This window comes from Maylandia zebra, linkage group LG11, assembly GCF_041146795.1.
Source record: "Maylandia zebra isolate NMK-2024a linkage group LG11, Mzebra_GT3a, whole genome shotgun sequence".
Classification (NCBI taxonomy): domain Eukaryota; kingdom Metazoa; phylum Chordata; class Actinopteri; order Cichliformes; family Cichlidae; genus Maylandia; species Maylandia zebra.
In genome coordinates this window covers 24720288-24736930 of record NC_135177.1, presented here as the reverse complement: position 1 = coordinate 24736930, position 16643 = coordinate 24720288, and the positions used below count along the sequence as shown (strand labels likewise).

At 42.4% G+C, this 16643-nt stretch overlaps 1 protein-coding gene across 5 annotated transcripts in view; it reads right to left on the bottom strand.

Moving 5' to 3' along the window:
* ddr1 (discoidin domain receptor tyrosine kinase 1) overlaps positions 1-16643 on the bottom strand; it is a 54711-nt gene that overhangs the window by 26774 nt on the left and 11294 nt on the right. For all 5 annotated transcript variants that reach the window (XM_004550849.5, XM_004550848.5, XM_004550851.6 and 2 more), the window contains exons 2-3: positions 4743-4900; positions 1209-1311 (exon numbers count right to left, since the gene is read on the bottom strand). In XM_004550849.5, the coding sequence (XP_004550906.3) occupies positions 1209-1311; positions 4743-4842 (203 nt within the window). In that variant the 5' untranslated portion in view covers positions 4843-4900. The remainder of the gene's footprint in view (positions 1-1208; positions 1312-4742; positions 4901-16643) is intronic.

The following is a 16643-nucleotide window of genomic DNA, read 5'->3' as shown; positions in this document are numbered from 1 at the left end:
CTGCATGGTGATGTCTGCTGTCTGAGCTGTATTATCTCACCACATCAAAGCGGTGACAGCCAGGAATAATAGGAAAAGAACTTCTGAATTTAATTACTGTACAGCACACATCCAAAATAAGTCGAGTCGCTGCTGCCGTCCTAAAAAACCTTGTAAATCTGCCATTTTTTAACTTTCTAATAGTAACAGAGTATAGCACTTGGACAAAAAGCAAGCAATTTATCATCCCCTGAAACCTTCACTTAGTTGCTCTGATGCAGATGTGAACCCAACGGTGTGTGTGTTGGTGCACGGTGACATCACTGCTGTTGAAAACTGTTTTTCAGCCGTCGTAACCAGAAACCGCTCTTAACCCTGCGTTATAACTTTCCACGTAACCCGGCATGCACCTTTTTAGAGAAACGTAACTCATCTTGGGTCGATGCAGCCCTCACTGAGTCTGACTGACATTGGAGGTTACAACGTGGGGTTAGAGGGGTTTCCGGTTACATCATCAAGTCATGAAGTGGATTTCTTGCTGAAGCAGAATTCAAGCGTAACTCTTCAAAAACTCTTCTTTAAAAACGGGATGGCAACCTGCTTGCAACTTGGAAAAGTCTGTAGATGTCTGGTGACTGCAGGTGGTTGTGGCGACCAGCTTTCAATCACAAGGCAGTTGCACAGGTTGCATGGTGGGAGGCAACCTGTCTCCAAACAATTGCAGTCAGAACATCAGAAAGACTGGCAAAGGTTTGAAAGTAACTTACATCTAATTCATAAATGCAAACATATTCAACACACTGTAATCAATCCAAGTCAGAAACTCATCTGCAATATGTCTCTTACTGTTACTCAGTGCAACTGGTTGCCAACTGGTTGTATACTGGTTACTGATGCCCATTTTGCATTTTCTTTGAGGTTCTGGCTCGACTCTGAATCTAAACAGGTATTGTGAATTTCTGTCTCTGTAGATTGCAACAGATTTGATCACCTTCAGCTGCACATTGAGTTCATCTTATTGCTGTTTTATTGCTCTCTCAGCTGACTGCGGCCATCTTCAGAGTAACCATTTAAAAGGCAAAAAGATCACTTTTGTTGTGACTGTAGCATAAGCGGAAGAAGAACTACAGATTTTAGACAAAAGTTTGTGTTTGTGGAAATGTGCTTAGGTATTTGAGAGTAACCTTTGAACTCCAGGTACAACAGACACACAGACACACACTTCCCACCTTCCATGTTTGGCCTCTGTGGAGTCTGACCAGGCGCTGGAGGCAGTGATGTCAGAATCTGGGATGGTGCCATCCTCCATCCCCAGGGCGTAACGACACTGAGCTGTAAGGGAAGGGTTGAGGGAGATAGAGAAGGAGAGGAAGACAGAGGCCGGATAAAGATATGAGAAAAATTCTCCTCCGTGTGGAGCACATGTCCAGGGGAAATTTAATATTTCCATTAGAGCATGAGTGGTCATCATTGGTCACGGAGCATAATGTTGTTATGTCATTTCTGGGAAAAGTTCCGGACTTTATGCTTCATAACTCACACAGACAGTGAGTGGAAGGGGAAAAATGTAACGCTCCTACCTTTGCTTTTATTTGCTTTAATGTCCGTTGGTACTGTTCATGCAATGCGTAATGTCACTGTCACTTATTCCGGTAATACCTCTCTCACTAGTCACAAGTGACTTCATTAGACGGACTGCCAGTAATACCCGTATGCACCTCCAAGTTTATGCTCACAGCTTATGAGGCCACCCGCTGTGAAATACTGTGACCTGTCATCTCTGAGAATACACCTTTCCCATTTCTTCAGTCCCTTTTGTCTTTCCATGCAGCTCTCCAGCTCGCACAAAGCCACCTCCTTAGGGCTCCAGTGATCCCGTTTCTGTTGGGCATTTGCAGAGAGAGAACTAAAGCGAGAAAGAAACTAAGGGCGATGGAATGAACACAGACAGGTCTCAGATATCTGCACCGGCTCTGCTCCAGCGGCAGCATTATCAACCGATCCAGATAGCGCGGTCCCAGGCAGGGATTACCCAACGATGGCGCTATCTGAGGACGAGGTGAGGGGGTGAGAGGCTGCGGGAGTGTTGGGCAGTGATAAAGTGGAAAGGGTTACTGACAGCGATATGCAGGGTTGGCTGAGGGTGACATAAAGAGGCGGGGGTTGGGTGGGCGTCTAACTCAGTTTCTGTCATTGACTCAGTGAACAGGAATGTTGGGCCGCATGACAAACCCTAAAACCTCCCAACGGACGCCACACACACACACACACACACACAATTCATCCACACCCTGAGGACAGGTGCCCATTTCATTACATCATCATCATTATACCACATCGCCAGTCAACAGCCCGCCATCTGCAGTCTTTTCACCTCTCGCTCTCTCGTCTCTGCCCCGCTGTGTCCTCTGGCTTCACTTTCTCTGTCTGTCATCTTACATTAAACTTTAGCGCATGCACCAAACCTTGCTGCTCACACTGCCAAGCTTGATTTAATCATTTGAACAAGACAAAATGCGAGCGTCTCTATTGCACTACACAGCCTGTTAATTTATCTAGATTCACGGATATGATTAAGTAATAAATCAAACAGTCATTTAACAGGCGATTACTCCTCCCAAAACAATTTTTTTAATTAGAGCTGTAAATAATAACCTTTTTCCAATACCAATCACTCCTCTTCAGTTTTTACTATATAATTTTTTCTGTCAGTTAAATAATAAAAAGAGAAGCACAACCAGAACGAGCTTAATCTTATGTGTCAGAGACCATCAGAGAAGTCTTTCTTGAAAACTGTTTGGAAAAGAATCTTTACTTTCAGAGAACAATGTTTGCCCTGATCGTGGTCTATCGCCGTCTACCAGCAGCTAAACTTCAACCGAGAGCTCAAGAAAACGTAAGATCAAGAAGAAAAGGATATATTTATAAAAATATGTACATAAAAGATGGAAGAAACATTGGCAACAGGGGACGGAGACTCCTCTGTTCATTGTAAAGCGCTTTGAGGGGTCCCGAAAAAGCGCTATATAAATGCAATCCATTATTATTATTATTATTATTATTATTATTATTATTATTATTATTATTATTATTATTATTATTATTATTATGAAAAAAGACTGTTAGTGAATACTTTCAGATGATCTTAATAGCTTGTTTTAAGTCTTTTGTTCTTAAATAAAACAATGTGTTTGTTTCGTGAGTTACACACCCACGAGGAGTAAATTGACCATATAAAGCATATGTCCATCCTTGAGATGTATGGTTTCACAAAAGTAAGATGGCTCCAGCCAAAGCTTCTAAACGACACATCACAAATCAGCGAGTAATGCCCTGGTGATTCAGGCCATCCTTTATATACAGTCTATGGGAAAAACAAGCCATTGTCTAATGGGATTTGAAAGCTAAAAAGCAGTCAGTGCAGGAGATGCAGACACAAATGACTAAAATCAAATATTCAGTTTATCAAAAACACCATCAGGCCTTTCAAGGACTCACACTGGCTGTGTTACTGTTAGCCATTACCTGTTCAATTCTATTTTGGGTCTCTGGTACTCCACTGGTAAGATGTGCACTTTATTTCAAAGCCTGCACCAAAAAACTTAATGAAGCAATTGCCACAAACTTTACTCTCTTTACCCTTCTCTGTTTTAGTTGAAGTTGTTTGTTACAATTTCTTAATTTTTCAGGATGTTGGAGATATTCTCAGTTTTTCAGGTGTCTGGTAATCATGCAATTAAAGCATTGGACAAACAAAATCTGGGAACTCATTGGCTAGTCATCTCACCTGATTTTTACTTTCAGTGAAGCCAGCAGATATCTGGGCCAAGATTTCCTTTCCCTTGCACCGGTGATTTCTTATGAACACAGATACTTAACAAAAAAAACTAAAAACTATGTGGACTGTTTACCTGCATCCAATCAGGTCCACCACAGATTTAAATCTTCTGGCACCAAAAGACTGTCCAGGACAGAACAGCACAGCTAGAGTATGTTTTGCTATCCAGAGCAATGCTAATCAAGATACGCCCATGCAAATATCATGTTTAATAATTCCGACTACTTGTTTCAGTTGTACTTTGGGTACACTTTAGGCAACTTCATGCAAAAACTCATAAATCTACTCAAATGTTTGCTGGGTTTTTTTGTTTTATATCAGCTTAAATGTCACATGCTGGCAGCCGGGAGATCATTTCAAGAATAATTAATGAATTAAACAAATACTAAATGTATAATTAAGACAGTAATGACAGTTACAGATTTTCTCCTATTCACAGACCAGCTGCTCCGGTCCAAAGTTTGGCCGCCCTGCAGACACTCTCCTCTGGTTACACCTGGCTGGCACACATTCACTAACTCCTCATGCATTCCCTTCTCCGACATTTTGATTGACACTTTCACGATCTGCTTGTGCATTAGCGGTCTTGACAAGCTGCCGGTTGCGGTGGGGGGTGGGGGGGGGGGGGGGGGGTTGCCTAGCTATCTTATTCTCCTGTTTCAAACAACTGGCTGGCAGACAGGGAGAGGACACAGGATAGCCTGTTGATAGTGGATGGAGAATGAGGCTGACTGATCTGAGAATGTGAGGAGAATTTCAGAGCAGCGGGGAAGGCGTTTGCTGTGCCCAAGGAGAGGAAGAGGGTAACAGGTTTGAAAATGCAATCATGTCTGAGTTTGGGGGACAAAGTAGGACACAAACAAAAACAAATTCAAACTGAGGACACGATGTTTTCTGCTCTACACATGTATAGATGACATCCCACCTGGATCAAAGTGCCACTCATGCTCCTCTGCAGACGACGCCAGCACTGCCAGGATGGTGACCACAGTGACAGGGAACACTCGCAGGGTTGTCAAAGCCATGAGAGCAGCAACACACCTGGTTACCTGTCGGGAGTCAGACTGACGACCAAAGGCATACCTGTCGCAGAGAAAAAGGCATTTAGAACCACATCTCCTATAAAAACTTTTTTTAAAAAGCCCATTAAAAACACCAGGCAGCACCATCAGACCACAAATCATTTCACTTCATATACATATATATACATTCACATGCACACATACAGCCCTACCCCCAGACTGTAAAGCTCACAGACCCGCCATCGCCACCGATAACTCAACCCTCGGTCAAATCCTCTTATTCCAAAGCACGTCGCGTGTCTCACAATCATTTGTTTCTCAACAATTTCAATGCCAAATGCAGAAATGAGCCAAAAGCCCCAGAGGAGCAAGCACAAAGCCGTATAACAAAGGCCACTTTCACAGGCTAATTTGTTTTTCTCTCTGGCACCAGAATGCCACGATACAATAATACTAAGCTGCCTGTATGAAGGCTACAAACGAAACAGCCTGGTATCCAAGGATGGTATAATTAGCCGTCAACCATCTACTCCAAGAGAATTTCATTCCTTCTGTATTTGAAATGCCATTCATATCTCCAAATTACTGGTTTCAAACCTACTTTACGAGATGGAGCACATTTGGAGCAGCCAGTTACAGACGCTTGTTTGTAATAAATAACAAACAGATGAAACTTTAAGGCTGAAGAAATGAGAGCCAACAAGAAAGGGAACAGGACAGATGTCAGTGTTTGGAGTTAATGAGGACACAAACGCAGCCTGTGATAGGTTAGTACTGAGTAAATTACTTGCTTATTACAGACGTTGTTTTATTCTACCGAGAGAGAGAAAGGCTCTAAAGATCATTAAACATTAAAACAGCTGCACTCAGTGGCCAGTTTATTAGGTACACCTCAAAATTTAAAAAGCAAAAAAACTCCAAAGCTGTAATGAATCGTTCCCTTGTGAAAGTTAGCATGTTTATTTTTTGTCTAAACTGTTTTACAGAGGTGTGGATTTTACTTTATGGTCATTCTGGAGTCTTTAGTCCGTGGTGCTGAACTGCACTGTCATGTATGGAGCTTCCAAAACGGCAATAAAGTTCAATAAATACCTCCCTAGTTTCAGCAAAAGCAGTACATTATACCCGTCATCAAGGCAGGATTTACTGCAGGTCTCCTGTGTTAACAGTTGGGCTATATTTATACAGTTTTAGCTAGTGACTAATAAACTGGTACCAGAGCATATCGTGCAAGTGTAGATTTTGGACGGAAATACAAGACACAGGAGACGGCAAAACAAACAGAATATGAGCTTTTTTTTGTAAATGGCTGATTGTAGAGTCCCAGAATTCCAGACGTTAAACAAAACAGGAAACCACAAAAGGAGCACAGGAAGCACGAGGAGTGAGAGGTAAGCAGACAGATGAAAGACAGTAACACTGTATATGCACAGAGGGCCAATATACAGGTGGGAACACATCTCAGTGAAACAAATACTAACAAGAGCAGGGCTGCTGACCACCAAGGAGGAAAAGAACAACCTGTTAAAAGGCAGTTTTTCCTTCCCACTTTTGCTGGCTCAAAGGGGATAGTGTGATTGTTGGAGTCTTTTTAATGTAACATTGTAGGCTCTGCCTTACAAAATAATGTGCCTTAAGGAAACAGTTATATATGTATATACTAGGGGTGCAACAATACACAAAATTCACGGTTCGGTTCGATACTTTGGTGTCACGGTTCGAGATTTTTTCGATACAAAAAAAAATTGTTCATGCCTTTTTAATTTGTCATTTATTAAAATTATAAATATATATTTTAACTCAAAAGTACAGTTTTTAAATTTAATGTTGCTGAAACAAAAAGTAATTTAAAAAATAAATATATCTCAGGGCTCTCAAAATTTCAAAATCCCTGGTAGCCCTTCGGGCAGGGACTCTTCAGTTTTTGGTAGCCCAAAATAAATATAAGTAGCCCGAATAAAAAAGAGAGCAATTTTTTGATTAATGTTTTGTTTCCTTTACAATATTATACATTAAAGTATAATATTGTAAAGGAAACAAAACATTAATCAAAAAATTGTTGAAAAACAAATTACAACATTGTATAAAAATTACAATCATCAACTCAAATACTTGGTTCTAATTGAACAGAAATTTCTATGAACTTGTAAGAACTGTGTAGGACATGAATCAGTCTGTGTCAGATCCTGAATTTGAAATTTCCGCTGAAGTCACAGGTAAGAGGCAAGTGGGACCAAGATCTAGGCCATTTGCTTTTTGAAGTTTGCAAAGACTACTAAATTTTGCCAGTGGTAGTTCACTCTTTGCAACCTAGTACGCTGTTCTAAACAGATTTTTCAGGTTTATTTTTAGTATCTTATTTGCAATTGGTGTTTGTTCTGGGAAAGATATTGCAGACTGAGCAATAATGCATTTCTTGCATTTCTCATGGGTTCTAATGGGGGCCTTTCTTAAAATGACTGGTCCCAGTAACAAAGGCGCTTGTCGACCCAGAAATCGAGAGAAAACCAACAACACACCCGGCAGAACATTATGTTATTTACACGGGTGCACATAAGTGGTCTGCATGTGCGCATTCGCTGTCAAAATAAAAGACACGCACCAGATAAGAAGTTGCAACGCGCGTTTGCGTCCATATAAAAAGCACTGTTTTTGTCCGCTAAAGTGGGATTTTCACGGCACATTCCGCACTACATCTCTGTGCGTTCATCATTTGTTTGAAGCCAGCTCACCTCCTGCAACCACTTTTCCGAGAATACGCGCTTCTTTTGTGGTTCGGACTCCTGACATTTCTTTGGAGGTGGAGGAACACCAAAGTAATTGCTTAAAGGAGCTTCTTCGACATCATTATGAGTTTTAAACAAATGTCTGTCCTCCTCCAGAAAATCTTATGTATGCAAACACGCGTTGCAACTTCATATCTTGTGCGAGTTTTTTTTTTTTTTTGACAGCGAATGCGCACCTGCGGACCACTTATGTGCAGCCCTGGTTATTTAGCTCGTCATATTGCAGCCACAGAAATTCTTTTGTCCATGAAACCATAAAGCTGCACTTTCTTTTTGCCTTATAGTCTGATTTGTCATAACTTTTCCGTTTTGTGGTAAGCTTTTCTTTGGCTGTCACTTCTTCACCCTGACCTGTCTTATTTGGCTCAGCAGAACTAAAATATATATCCTGCTGTTTTTACACACACACACATAACGGTCAGCGATTCTCTGCGCGATCAACCTCTCATATGTTTAAGCTTGCTGCGGGAGATTTCACTTGTCATGTTTGCATAGTAAGCTAACGATTGATAAGACGATGTCAGAGGAATTGGTGCGCAAATTATCATCACTCACAGATCAGTGCTGTCGCTCTCTATACACAGTTCGTGCGATTGCAAAGTGAAAGCAAAAAAACAAGCGCAAATTCAAACGCGATTTCAATATGTCACATATTGACAGTGGCTCACCGATGCCAATGACATAATTACCCAGCTACATTTCCGAAAGAATGCAAAAGCATTGACATATATTTTTCCTTCCTACAATAGCCCGACGGGCAGGGCAGAGATAGAGTTTGGTAGCCCGACTGGGGTTGCAAAATCGGGCTAGCGATTTTGCAAGCCCTGTATCTGATTGAGGAATCACTCATCTTTGGAAAAGAGAGTTTATTACAGAGAAATGGCTCTTTCCAAAATAAAAGCTATACTATACGCTTCTTCTGGGCTATATTCTCAGCAGCATATTGTAGCGGATCAGGGCTGTTCGGGGTTCTGTTTGTACAGTTATGTTTTGTTTATGTTGCCATAGTGACGGGTGACGCCCTCTCGCTGCGACGGTGTGTCCTTCCGGGGTCAGAGGGCGCTCTGTGTGTTGTTGTTGTTGCTGCTGTGGGGTTGCCGCGCTGAGCAGTTAGCTAGCGGCAGTGTTCTTCTGTAGATGTCAATAAACGGCTGTGCTCCCTGGCTAGCTCACGGGAAGCAAGACCAAACGACACCTCCGTCTCCTCCTTGTCTGAGCTCGCCACATTGGTGTCAGAAGTGGGATGATGGTGGCACCCCATGTTCTGACCCGAGTGACTTTTCCCCCGCCGGTCGTGACCGGCCGGTGCACAGAAAGAAGGCACCTGGACATTTGCAAAGTGAAAGCAAAAAACAAGCGCAAATTCAAACGCGATTTCAATATGTCACATATTGACAGTGGCTCACCGATGCCAATGACATAATTACCCAGCTACATTTCCGAAAGAATGCAAAAGCATTGACATATATTTTTCCTTCCTATGATAGCCCGACGGGCAGGGCAGAGATAGATTTTGGCAGCCCGACTGGAAAAATCGCTAGCCCGGGACGTCGGGCTAGCGATTTTGCAAGCCCCGTGTTACAGGCATGGCCCTTTAAGGATGAACCCTGATGGGAAATGTATTCGGGATGTGTGTAGCGGGACTACCTGGTGTGTGTGTGTGTGAAGAGAGAGAGCGGAGAAGGGGAAAAAGTAACGGTTAGCTACAGAAGAGACGAAAATAAAATAAATAAAAGGAATATAATAACTCCCTCGACAGCCAGAGTTGTGTCGGCGATGCTCGCTGTGAGTAAACTGTTTCAGCCCACTGTACGCGGTGTTCGTGCCTTAGAGAAGAAATAAAGTTCGGTGAAGCAGTTTCCTACGCCTCCTTCGATCTTTTTGCTAGCGGAGTTGACCTGTATAGTAAGCTGTTGCCTGCTACGAGTCAGTTATGGAACCTTCAAGTAACTGCCAGAGGTTTCCTTACTACGGTTCGGGGCCGCGGATCTGGCGCGGTAAAACCTGTATCTGATTGAGGAATCACTCATCTTTGGAAAAGAGAGTTTATTACAGAGAAATGGCTCTTTCCAAAATAAAAGCTATACTATACGCTTCTTCTGGGCTATATTCTCAGCAGCATATTGTAGCGGGTCAGGGCTGTTCGGGGTTCTGTTTGTACAGTTATGTTTTGTTTATGTTGCCATAGTGACGGGTGACGCCTTCTCGCTGCGACGGTGTGTCCTTCCGGGGTCAGAGGGCGCTCTATGTGTTGTTATTGCTGTGTGGTTGCCGCGCTGAGCAGTTAGCTAGCGGCAGTGTTCTTCTGCAGATGTCAATAAACGGCTGTGCTCCCTGGCTAGCTCACGGGAAGCAAGACCAAACGACACCTCCGTCTCCTCCTTGTCTGAGCTCGCCACATTGGTGTCAGAAGTGGGATGATGGTGGCACCCCATGTTCTAACCCGAGTGACTTTTCCCCCGCCGGTCGTGAGCGGCCGGTGCGCCAAAAGAAGGCAACTGGACATTTGCAGGACTTTGTGTGGGGCAATGGGGTCGTCGGGGACGACTGACCCCTTAGGTGGGGGCTATGTAGCGGGTCAGGGCTGTTCGGGGGTCTGTTTGTACAGTTATGTTTTGTTTATGTTGCCATAGTGACGGGTGACGCCTTCTCGCTGCAACGGTGTGTCCTTCCGGGGTCAGAGGGCGCTCTGTGTGTCGTTGTTGCTGTGCGGTTGCCGCGCTGAGCAGTTAGCTAGCGGCAGTGTTCTTCTGCAGATGTCAATAAACGGCTGTGCTCCCTGGCTAGCTCACGGGAAGCAAGACCAAACGATACCTCCGTCTCCTCCTTGTCTGAGCTCGCCACAATATTAAACATATCAGGTCCCCATAAGGAGAATCATGTGCTAACGGCTGTCTAAATGACTCGGGTAAAGTTTGTAGCATGCATGCTTGTTGTTTTTGTCTGCTTCCACTTGTCTTTGCACTAGGATGGTGTAAATGTGCAGTCATATTCGTAACAAGGCAAATCTCCGTTAACGAGCTACCCCTGCGTGGGGCTAGACGGTGTTAGATTATAATATTATTTTATGCCATGTTATACCCCTAATTAAAGATTGTGAATTATTATGTAGTTTTAGTTTGCATTATTCTCCTGAATTAGAAGAAGCTGATAACTATTGCATTAGTTAAACTGATTTGCATTACATTAAACTGCTGACTTGTTGTGAATGAATGATATTGTTTTATGATGCATTATACTGCTGAGTTATAAGAAATCTAATTTGTCTGAGTAGAAGAGAACAGAGTGTGCTGGAGTTTTCTGCCCCATTTCAGCAGGAGCAGATAAACAGGGAGCCAAGGTCGTAGCTTAGGCGCTGTGTGAGAGAAAGCATGTGAATGTTTAGGCTTTGTATGATAAGGTGGAGGCACCAGAGGCTATAAAAGTTTGAGCAATGCTCCACCATTTTGAGAGTTTGAGGCTGTCTGCATCAGTGTCCATCTCCCACGTGTGTGATCATTAAATCATCGTTTGACTCAACCCAACCGGACCAGTGTTGTTATTGTGGTTTTTCTCTTGTCTCCATCCCCAATATTTTGAACCTTAACAACGGCCAACACGTTAACGAGCTAACACACTAGTTCCCACCCATGTAATTGAGCATTGTGTGGCACATCCAACATACTGTTTTACTTTAGTCCATGACGCGCTTACCTTCAGGGTCATACGTCACATGAAAACCAAAATAATTCCAAATGCCAGATCTGAATGAGGGTGGGGGAGGTTCAATTTGCCATGTTGCAAGGAGAGCTTAACTTCTGTCTCGCTAGCTTGCCCTGCGCTCTTCCTTCTGACGATGCTGTCTGTGTTGAACGCTCAGTGGATCTGCGCTCGACAGTGCAGCCTAGGCGGAGTAGTCGAACGCAGATTCACTGAGCGCTCAACACAGACAGCATCGTCAGAAGGAAAGTTGATAAAAAATAAATTACAAATTTTGTATTGTTCGATACATATGCGTACCGAACAGAAAACACTGTATCGAATGGTTCAATATCGATACGAGTATCGTTGCACCCCTAGTATATACATACATATACGGTCATTCTGGAGTCTTGTTCATCTTGTTCACCACCAAACAAAAGTGTTTGACTTCATGAGCATTATGACTACATGCTCATTAGTAAACATGGTAAAAATAAAGCATGATCATGTCTGATCTGATGTCTAATGGTGATACAAAGGCTTAAACCTTCCTAACGTGGGAGTCGACCAATAGGGCCACTCCCTCACTCTTAATGACCAATAAGATAACGACACTGAGCAGGATATAAATGCTACGCACCACCCGTGGTAAAGTGATCTGAAGGTGCCAAATGGATCAACACAGAGAATCTGATGTTAAAGGCTTCACTAAGTGGTTTGAACTGAATATTGTTCAGTAAATGAAAAGTGAGAATTTGGTGAAATTGTGGGTGGTGTGCATGAAGGTTATGCTGTGAAAATGGAAAAGTGCACATAAAATAACAAATCCGATATTGACCTTCTGCAACGTTTCTGTGAAGCCCCATCAGGTGATCAGTGTGTGCGTGTTTGATTAAATCCCGACCAACACTGTAGGAGTAGGAGCGATCCTCGTGAAATTTGGATCCATGTTGAAGACCAGAAAAAACGAACCCTCAAAGCAACACAAAGAATGACCAACAATAAACACCAAGACGTAGACAGAGGAACACTAAAGGCAGGAAAAACTAGAAGCCCAAAGAAACCAATCAAGCATGTGACTCTTACAGAAATTTAAAAAAAAAAAAAAAAAAAAAAAAAAAAAAAAAAACTTCCGATGGGGAAGCAAGAAGGAAGAAAGAAGCCTTAATGATAAGTGGAAGTCTGAAGTGGGAGTGACAGCTGGGTGAAACAGAGGGGCCAGGCTGTCTTCCCTGCAGACCCTTTACATTTCAGCTTCATCTCTGAGTAGACTGGGACAGGCCAACAGCTGACACACAGCTGTAGTGACAGAGGATCAGAGGGAGGGGAGGGAGAGAGGCAGGCAGAGGGAATGTATGGAAACAGAGGGAATAGTAGAGTCTGCTCAAGCACAACGGGGTGGAGGGGCAAGAGCAGCGATGACACGGTTACATGAATGTGAGTAGTTGGGAGGTGGTGCAGAAATGGTGACTTATGGCCTCGTAGTGCGCGTACGCATGGGTGTGTGGGGACCGAGCCGGTGCAGCTGTCCTGAATGGCAGTCACAACGCAACCGATACACGGTGCACGTGTTCACGTAGAGGAGAGAAAGTGAAAGAGAGAGAGAGGAAAAAAAAAAAAAAAAAAAAAAAAAAAAAAAAAAAAAAAAAAAGAGTGCCATCTTTTCTCCCTCTTCATCTGAATGCACATACGACTGATGACACAATGCAGAAATATGGGGCTTACTGGACTAGGCTCAGCGTGCAAAAAACACTCAAGAGTTCAAACTGATGAGTGGGGCCACAAATCCAAGGCAATCACTATAACAACCACGGTGATATCAACAAACATCAACCTGAACAGAGTCTCATCACCGTTTTGGTCAGCAAGGCAACGAGCTCTCATCCAACACACCACCAAGAGACAAAGACATTAAAGAAAACCAGAAGAGCAACTGTTCCAGCGAGAAGGAACAAAAGTGGCCACAGCCATCTGAGAACATTGTTGTTAGGAAAAGTCAAGTGGTGTTGAACAGCTGTGGTTAGCACTCAGAGAGAATGAGAAGGGCCCGCTGTGTTCTGGAGGAGGCAGCGCAGTGTGCAGTCCAATCTACGCTCACATTTTGTCTCTGCTAATCCACGAGCAGGACTGTGAATACTTATGAGCAGCTGCTGTTTCTGTCCCGCACAGCAAAAAATCCCAAAAAAAAACCATGTCTGAAACAGACGAGAGCAGGGACGAACACACGGGAGAACTTTTTTAAAAGTGAGCAGCCATTGCATCATTAAAGCTAGCGTGCCAGTCTCTATAATTAGATTGCTCCAGCGAAAGCTGGCGAGACTTCCTTGGCTCTGGTTAGCGTCTTTTCTCCGGAACTCCTCGCCTTGGGCCCAAATTTTAGCCTTCATTATTCTTTCCAGTTGTCCAATAAAGCCCCCCCCCCAAAAAAATAAATAAAAAATCAGAAATGATGTAAAAGTTTGCTTTGTTTTTTTTCTGCACATTATTTTGCATGTTTTAATACTTGAATTGCAAACTCTGCATGGTTCACATCACCGGCCGCTGACTATTATTAAAGTGTATCTTGACTTGTAGGCTCTTTTTTGGTTGCAGCCATTAGTATCAGTTTGTGTCAGTATAGTAGAAAAAATAAAGCTGCACAGGCTTGAAACCTAAGAGAGGTAATCAATCACAGTTGATACGTCATCCATTTTTCCTGTCAAGGGTTCTGCCGAACAGCAACCTTAGCAAATTTCATTTCATGCCTTTCATACTGGCCATGTTTGCTTACTATTTGCTTATCTTTCAAGTTTCTGGAGCAGAATGCATCAACTTATCAACTTGATGAATATGATCATTTACACTTGCCAAAACACTGCTGCTCAAAATGTTTGGGGTCGCTTAGAAATATCTTTATTTTTGAAGCACACTTCCCCCCTTTTCTATTTTAACTGATGATAAATTTTCCAAATTACAATCAGTGATTGATGGCGCCATTAATTATGAGTCATTCATTATTTTTATTGGAGTATATTCGTAGGTGTAAAGCCCCGTGTTCCACTGAAACAAATTTAAGTACCTACTGCAGCTTTCGGATGTTAAAAGGCCGATTCATCGTTTCACGAGTGTGTATGCACAGCTGAAAACTGTTCTGCTGATTACACAAGGAATACATTTGGCTACCTGAGTGTCTGGATCATTAGCCTTTATGGGTTCGATTATAGTTTCAAATTGACCTGAAAAAAGGAGCTTTCTTCTCAAATTTGTCAGAGTATTTTTGCTCTAAAAGAAAGGATACTTCTTTATTGAGGAAATTGTCACAAATAAAAGACAAAATTACGATTTTATATGATGGTGTGTACCACTCAGTCCATAGATGAGCACAAACTGGCCCTAACCAGAATAGAAAGAAGTAGGAGGCCACAGTGCAATTCTGAGCAAAAGGACAAGTGCATTAGAGAAAAAGACACCTCACAGGTCCTTAATTGGCGTTTTTATGAAAGGTTACACCAAAACAGCAGTTTTAACGTCAACAGTGGAGAGGCGACTCCAAGATGCTGCGCTTCCAGAAAAGATTTTGAAGAGAAAAAAAACGCACATGTCTTCCACTGGCTGTTTTCCCTCCTCAGACTAATTTTCACCTTTTGTTCACCTCAGATATGAGGCTTTTCCCCTTCTTTGTGAATCTTTCACAGAAGGCAAGCATCCTGGAGTCACCTTGCAGATACCATTTAAAGTGCCAGTTTGGAACCTGCGAGGCGTATGTTTCTCAGACTTCAGTCGCTGGTGTATTTTTTTTGTCTTGCTTAGTTATAATTAAAGCCAGACTGTGCTGTTCTATAGAGAGAATAATTCACTGCTGAATAAAATATGCAGCACACTTTATGTCTTTGAGCAATAACACGCTGATGAAATTCATAAGAAATATTTATTTTTTGCCATTTTGAGACTATGATCGAATCTTTGAAGGCTCTGGACACTCAAATAGCTAAATTAGAATAAGCTCTGAGAATTTTAAAAACACAGACTTGCTTTAGGTAACACACGGGAGTGATGTTTCCAAAAAAGGTGCACTGAACGCCTGTGTAGATATTCCTTGATTCATTTATGATCCGTGACTGATTAACAATTGATAATTACAACATTTTCAATTAATTTAACGTTGATGTGAGAGTTATTATTATTTTATGTTTCTTTACATTTCACATTTAATTAACATCAATCTATCTTATCTTATCTTATCAATAAAATGATCACAACGGTAGTGCGCTTTGCAGCAGTGGTATTCGTTACACACTCAGATAAGTTGTTAGGGCAACCACTCACATGGCAGCAACCTAGGGCATTTAGACATGCAGGAATGGTCAAGATGACCTGCTGATGTTCAAACTGAGCATTGGAAAGGTGATTTGAATGTGGCATGGTTGCTGATGCAAGATGGGCTGTCTGAGTATTTCAGAAACTGTTGATCTACTCTGATTTTCCTACATAACAATCTCTAGGGTTTACAGAGAACAGTCTGAAAGATAGAAAACGTTTAGTAAGCGGTGGTTCTCTGAGTGAAAATGACTTGTTGATGTCAGAGGAGAATGGTTAAACTGAATTGAGTTCACACCAAGGCGGCAGTAACCACTTGTTACAACCCAGGTAGGCAGAAAAGCATCTCTGAATTCACAACATGACCAACTTTGAAGCTTAGGGGCTCTGGCAGCAGAAGACCACACTCCGTGCCACAGAAACAGATGTTACAATCCAAAATAAAGCTTGACTATATAAGACTGGAAAAAGCCTGGTCTGAAGATTCTTGATTTCTGATGCAAAAATTCAGAATTTGGTGTAAACAAGATGAAAACATGGGTTCATCCTATCTTGTCTCAACAGTTTAGGCTGCTGGGAGATATTTTTTTGGGCACATTTCGAGCCGTTTAACACTTTAGTAACAATTGAGCATCATTTAAACACCACGATCTACTTGAGTATTGTTTCTGACCATGAAAAGACAATGTCTCCCCCCTCTGATGGCTGCTTCCAGGAAGATAAGACACCATATCCCAAGCAGCAATCGTCTCAAACTGGTTTGTCTGTAAAATGGCCTTCACAGTCACCTGATCTCAATCCTGTAGAGCAACTTTGGGATGTGTTGGAATGGGAGGTTCACATCATGGACGTGCAGCCAGTAAATCAGGAGCAACAGTGTGAGGCTATCATTTCAATATAGACAAAAATCTCAGAGGAAGTACATTGTTGAATCTGTACCACAGAGAATTAAGGCAGTTCTGACCCCAGCGTTGCACATCGGACAGTTTATTTCTCACCGTCTTGTATTTTGTTCGTCTAAATCACCAAGAACTTGGCTTT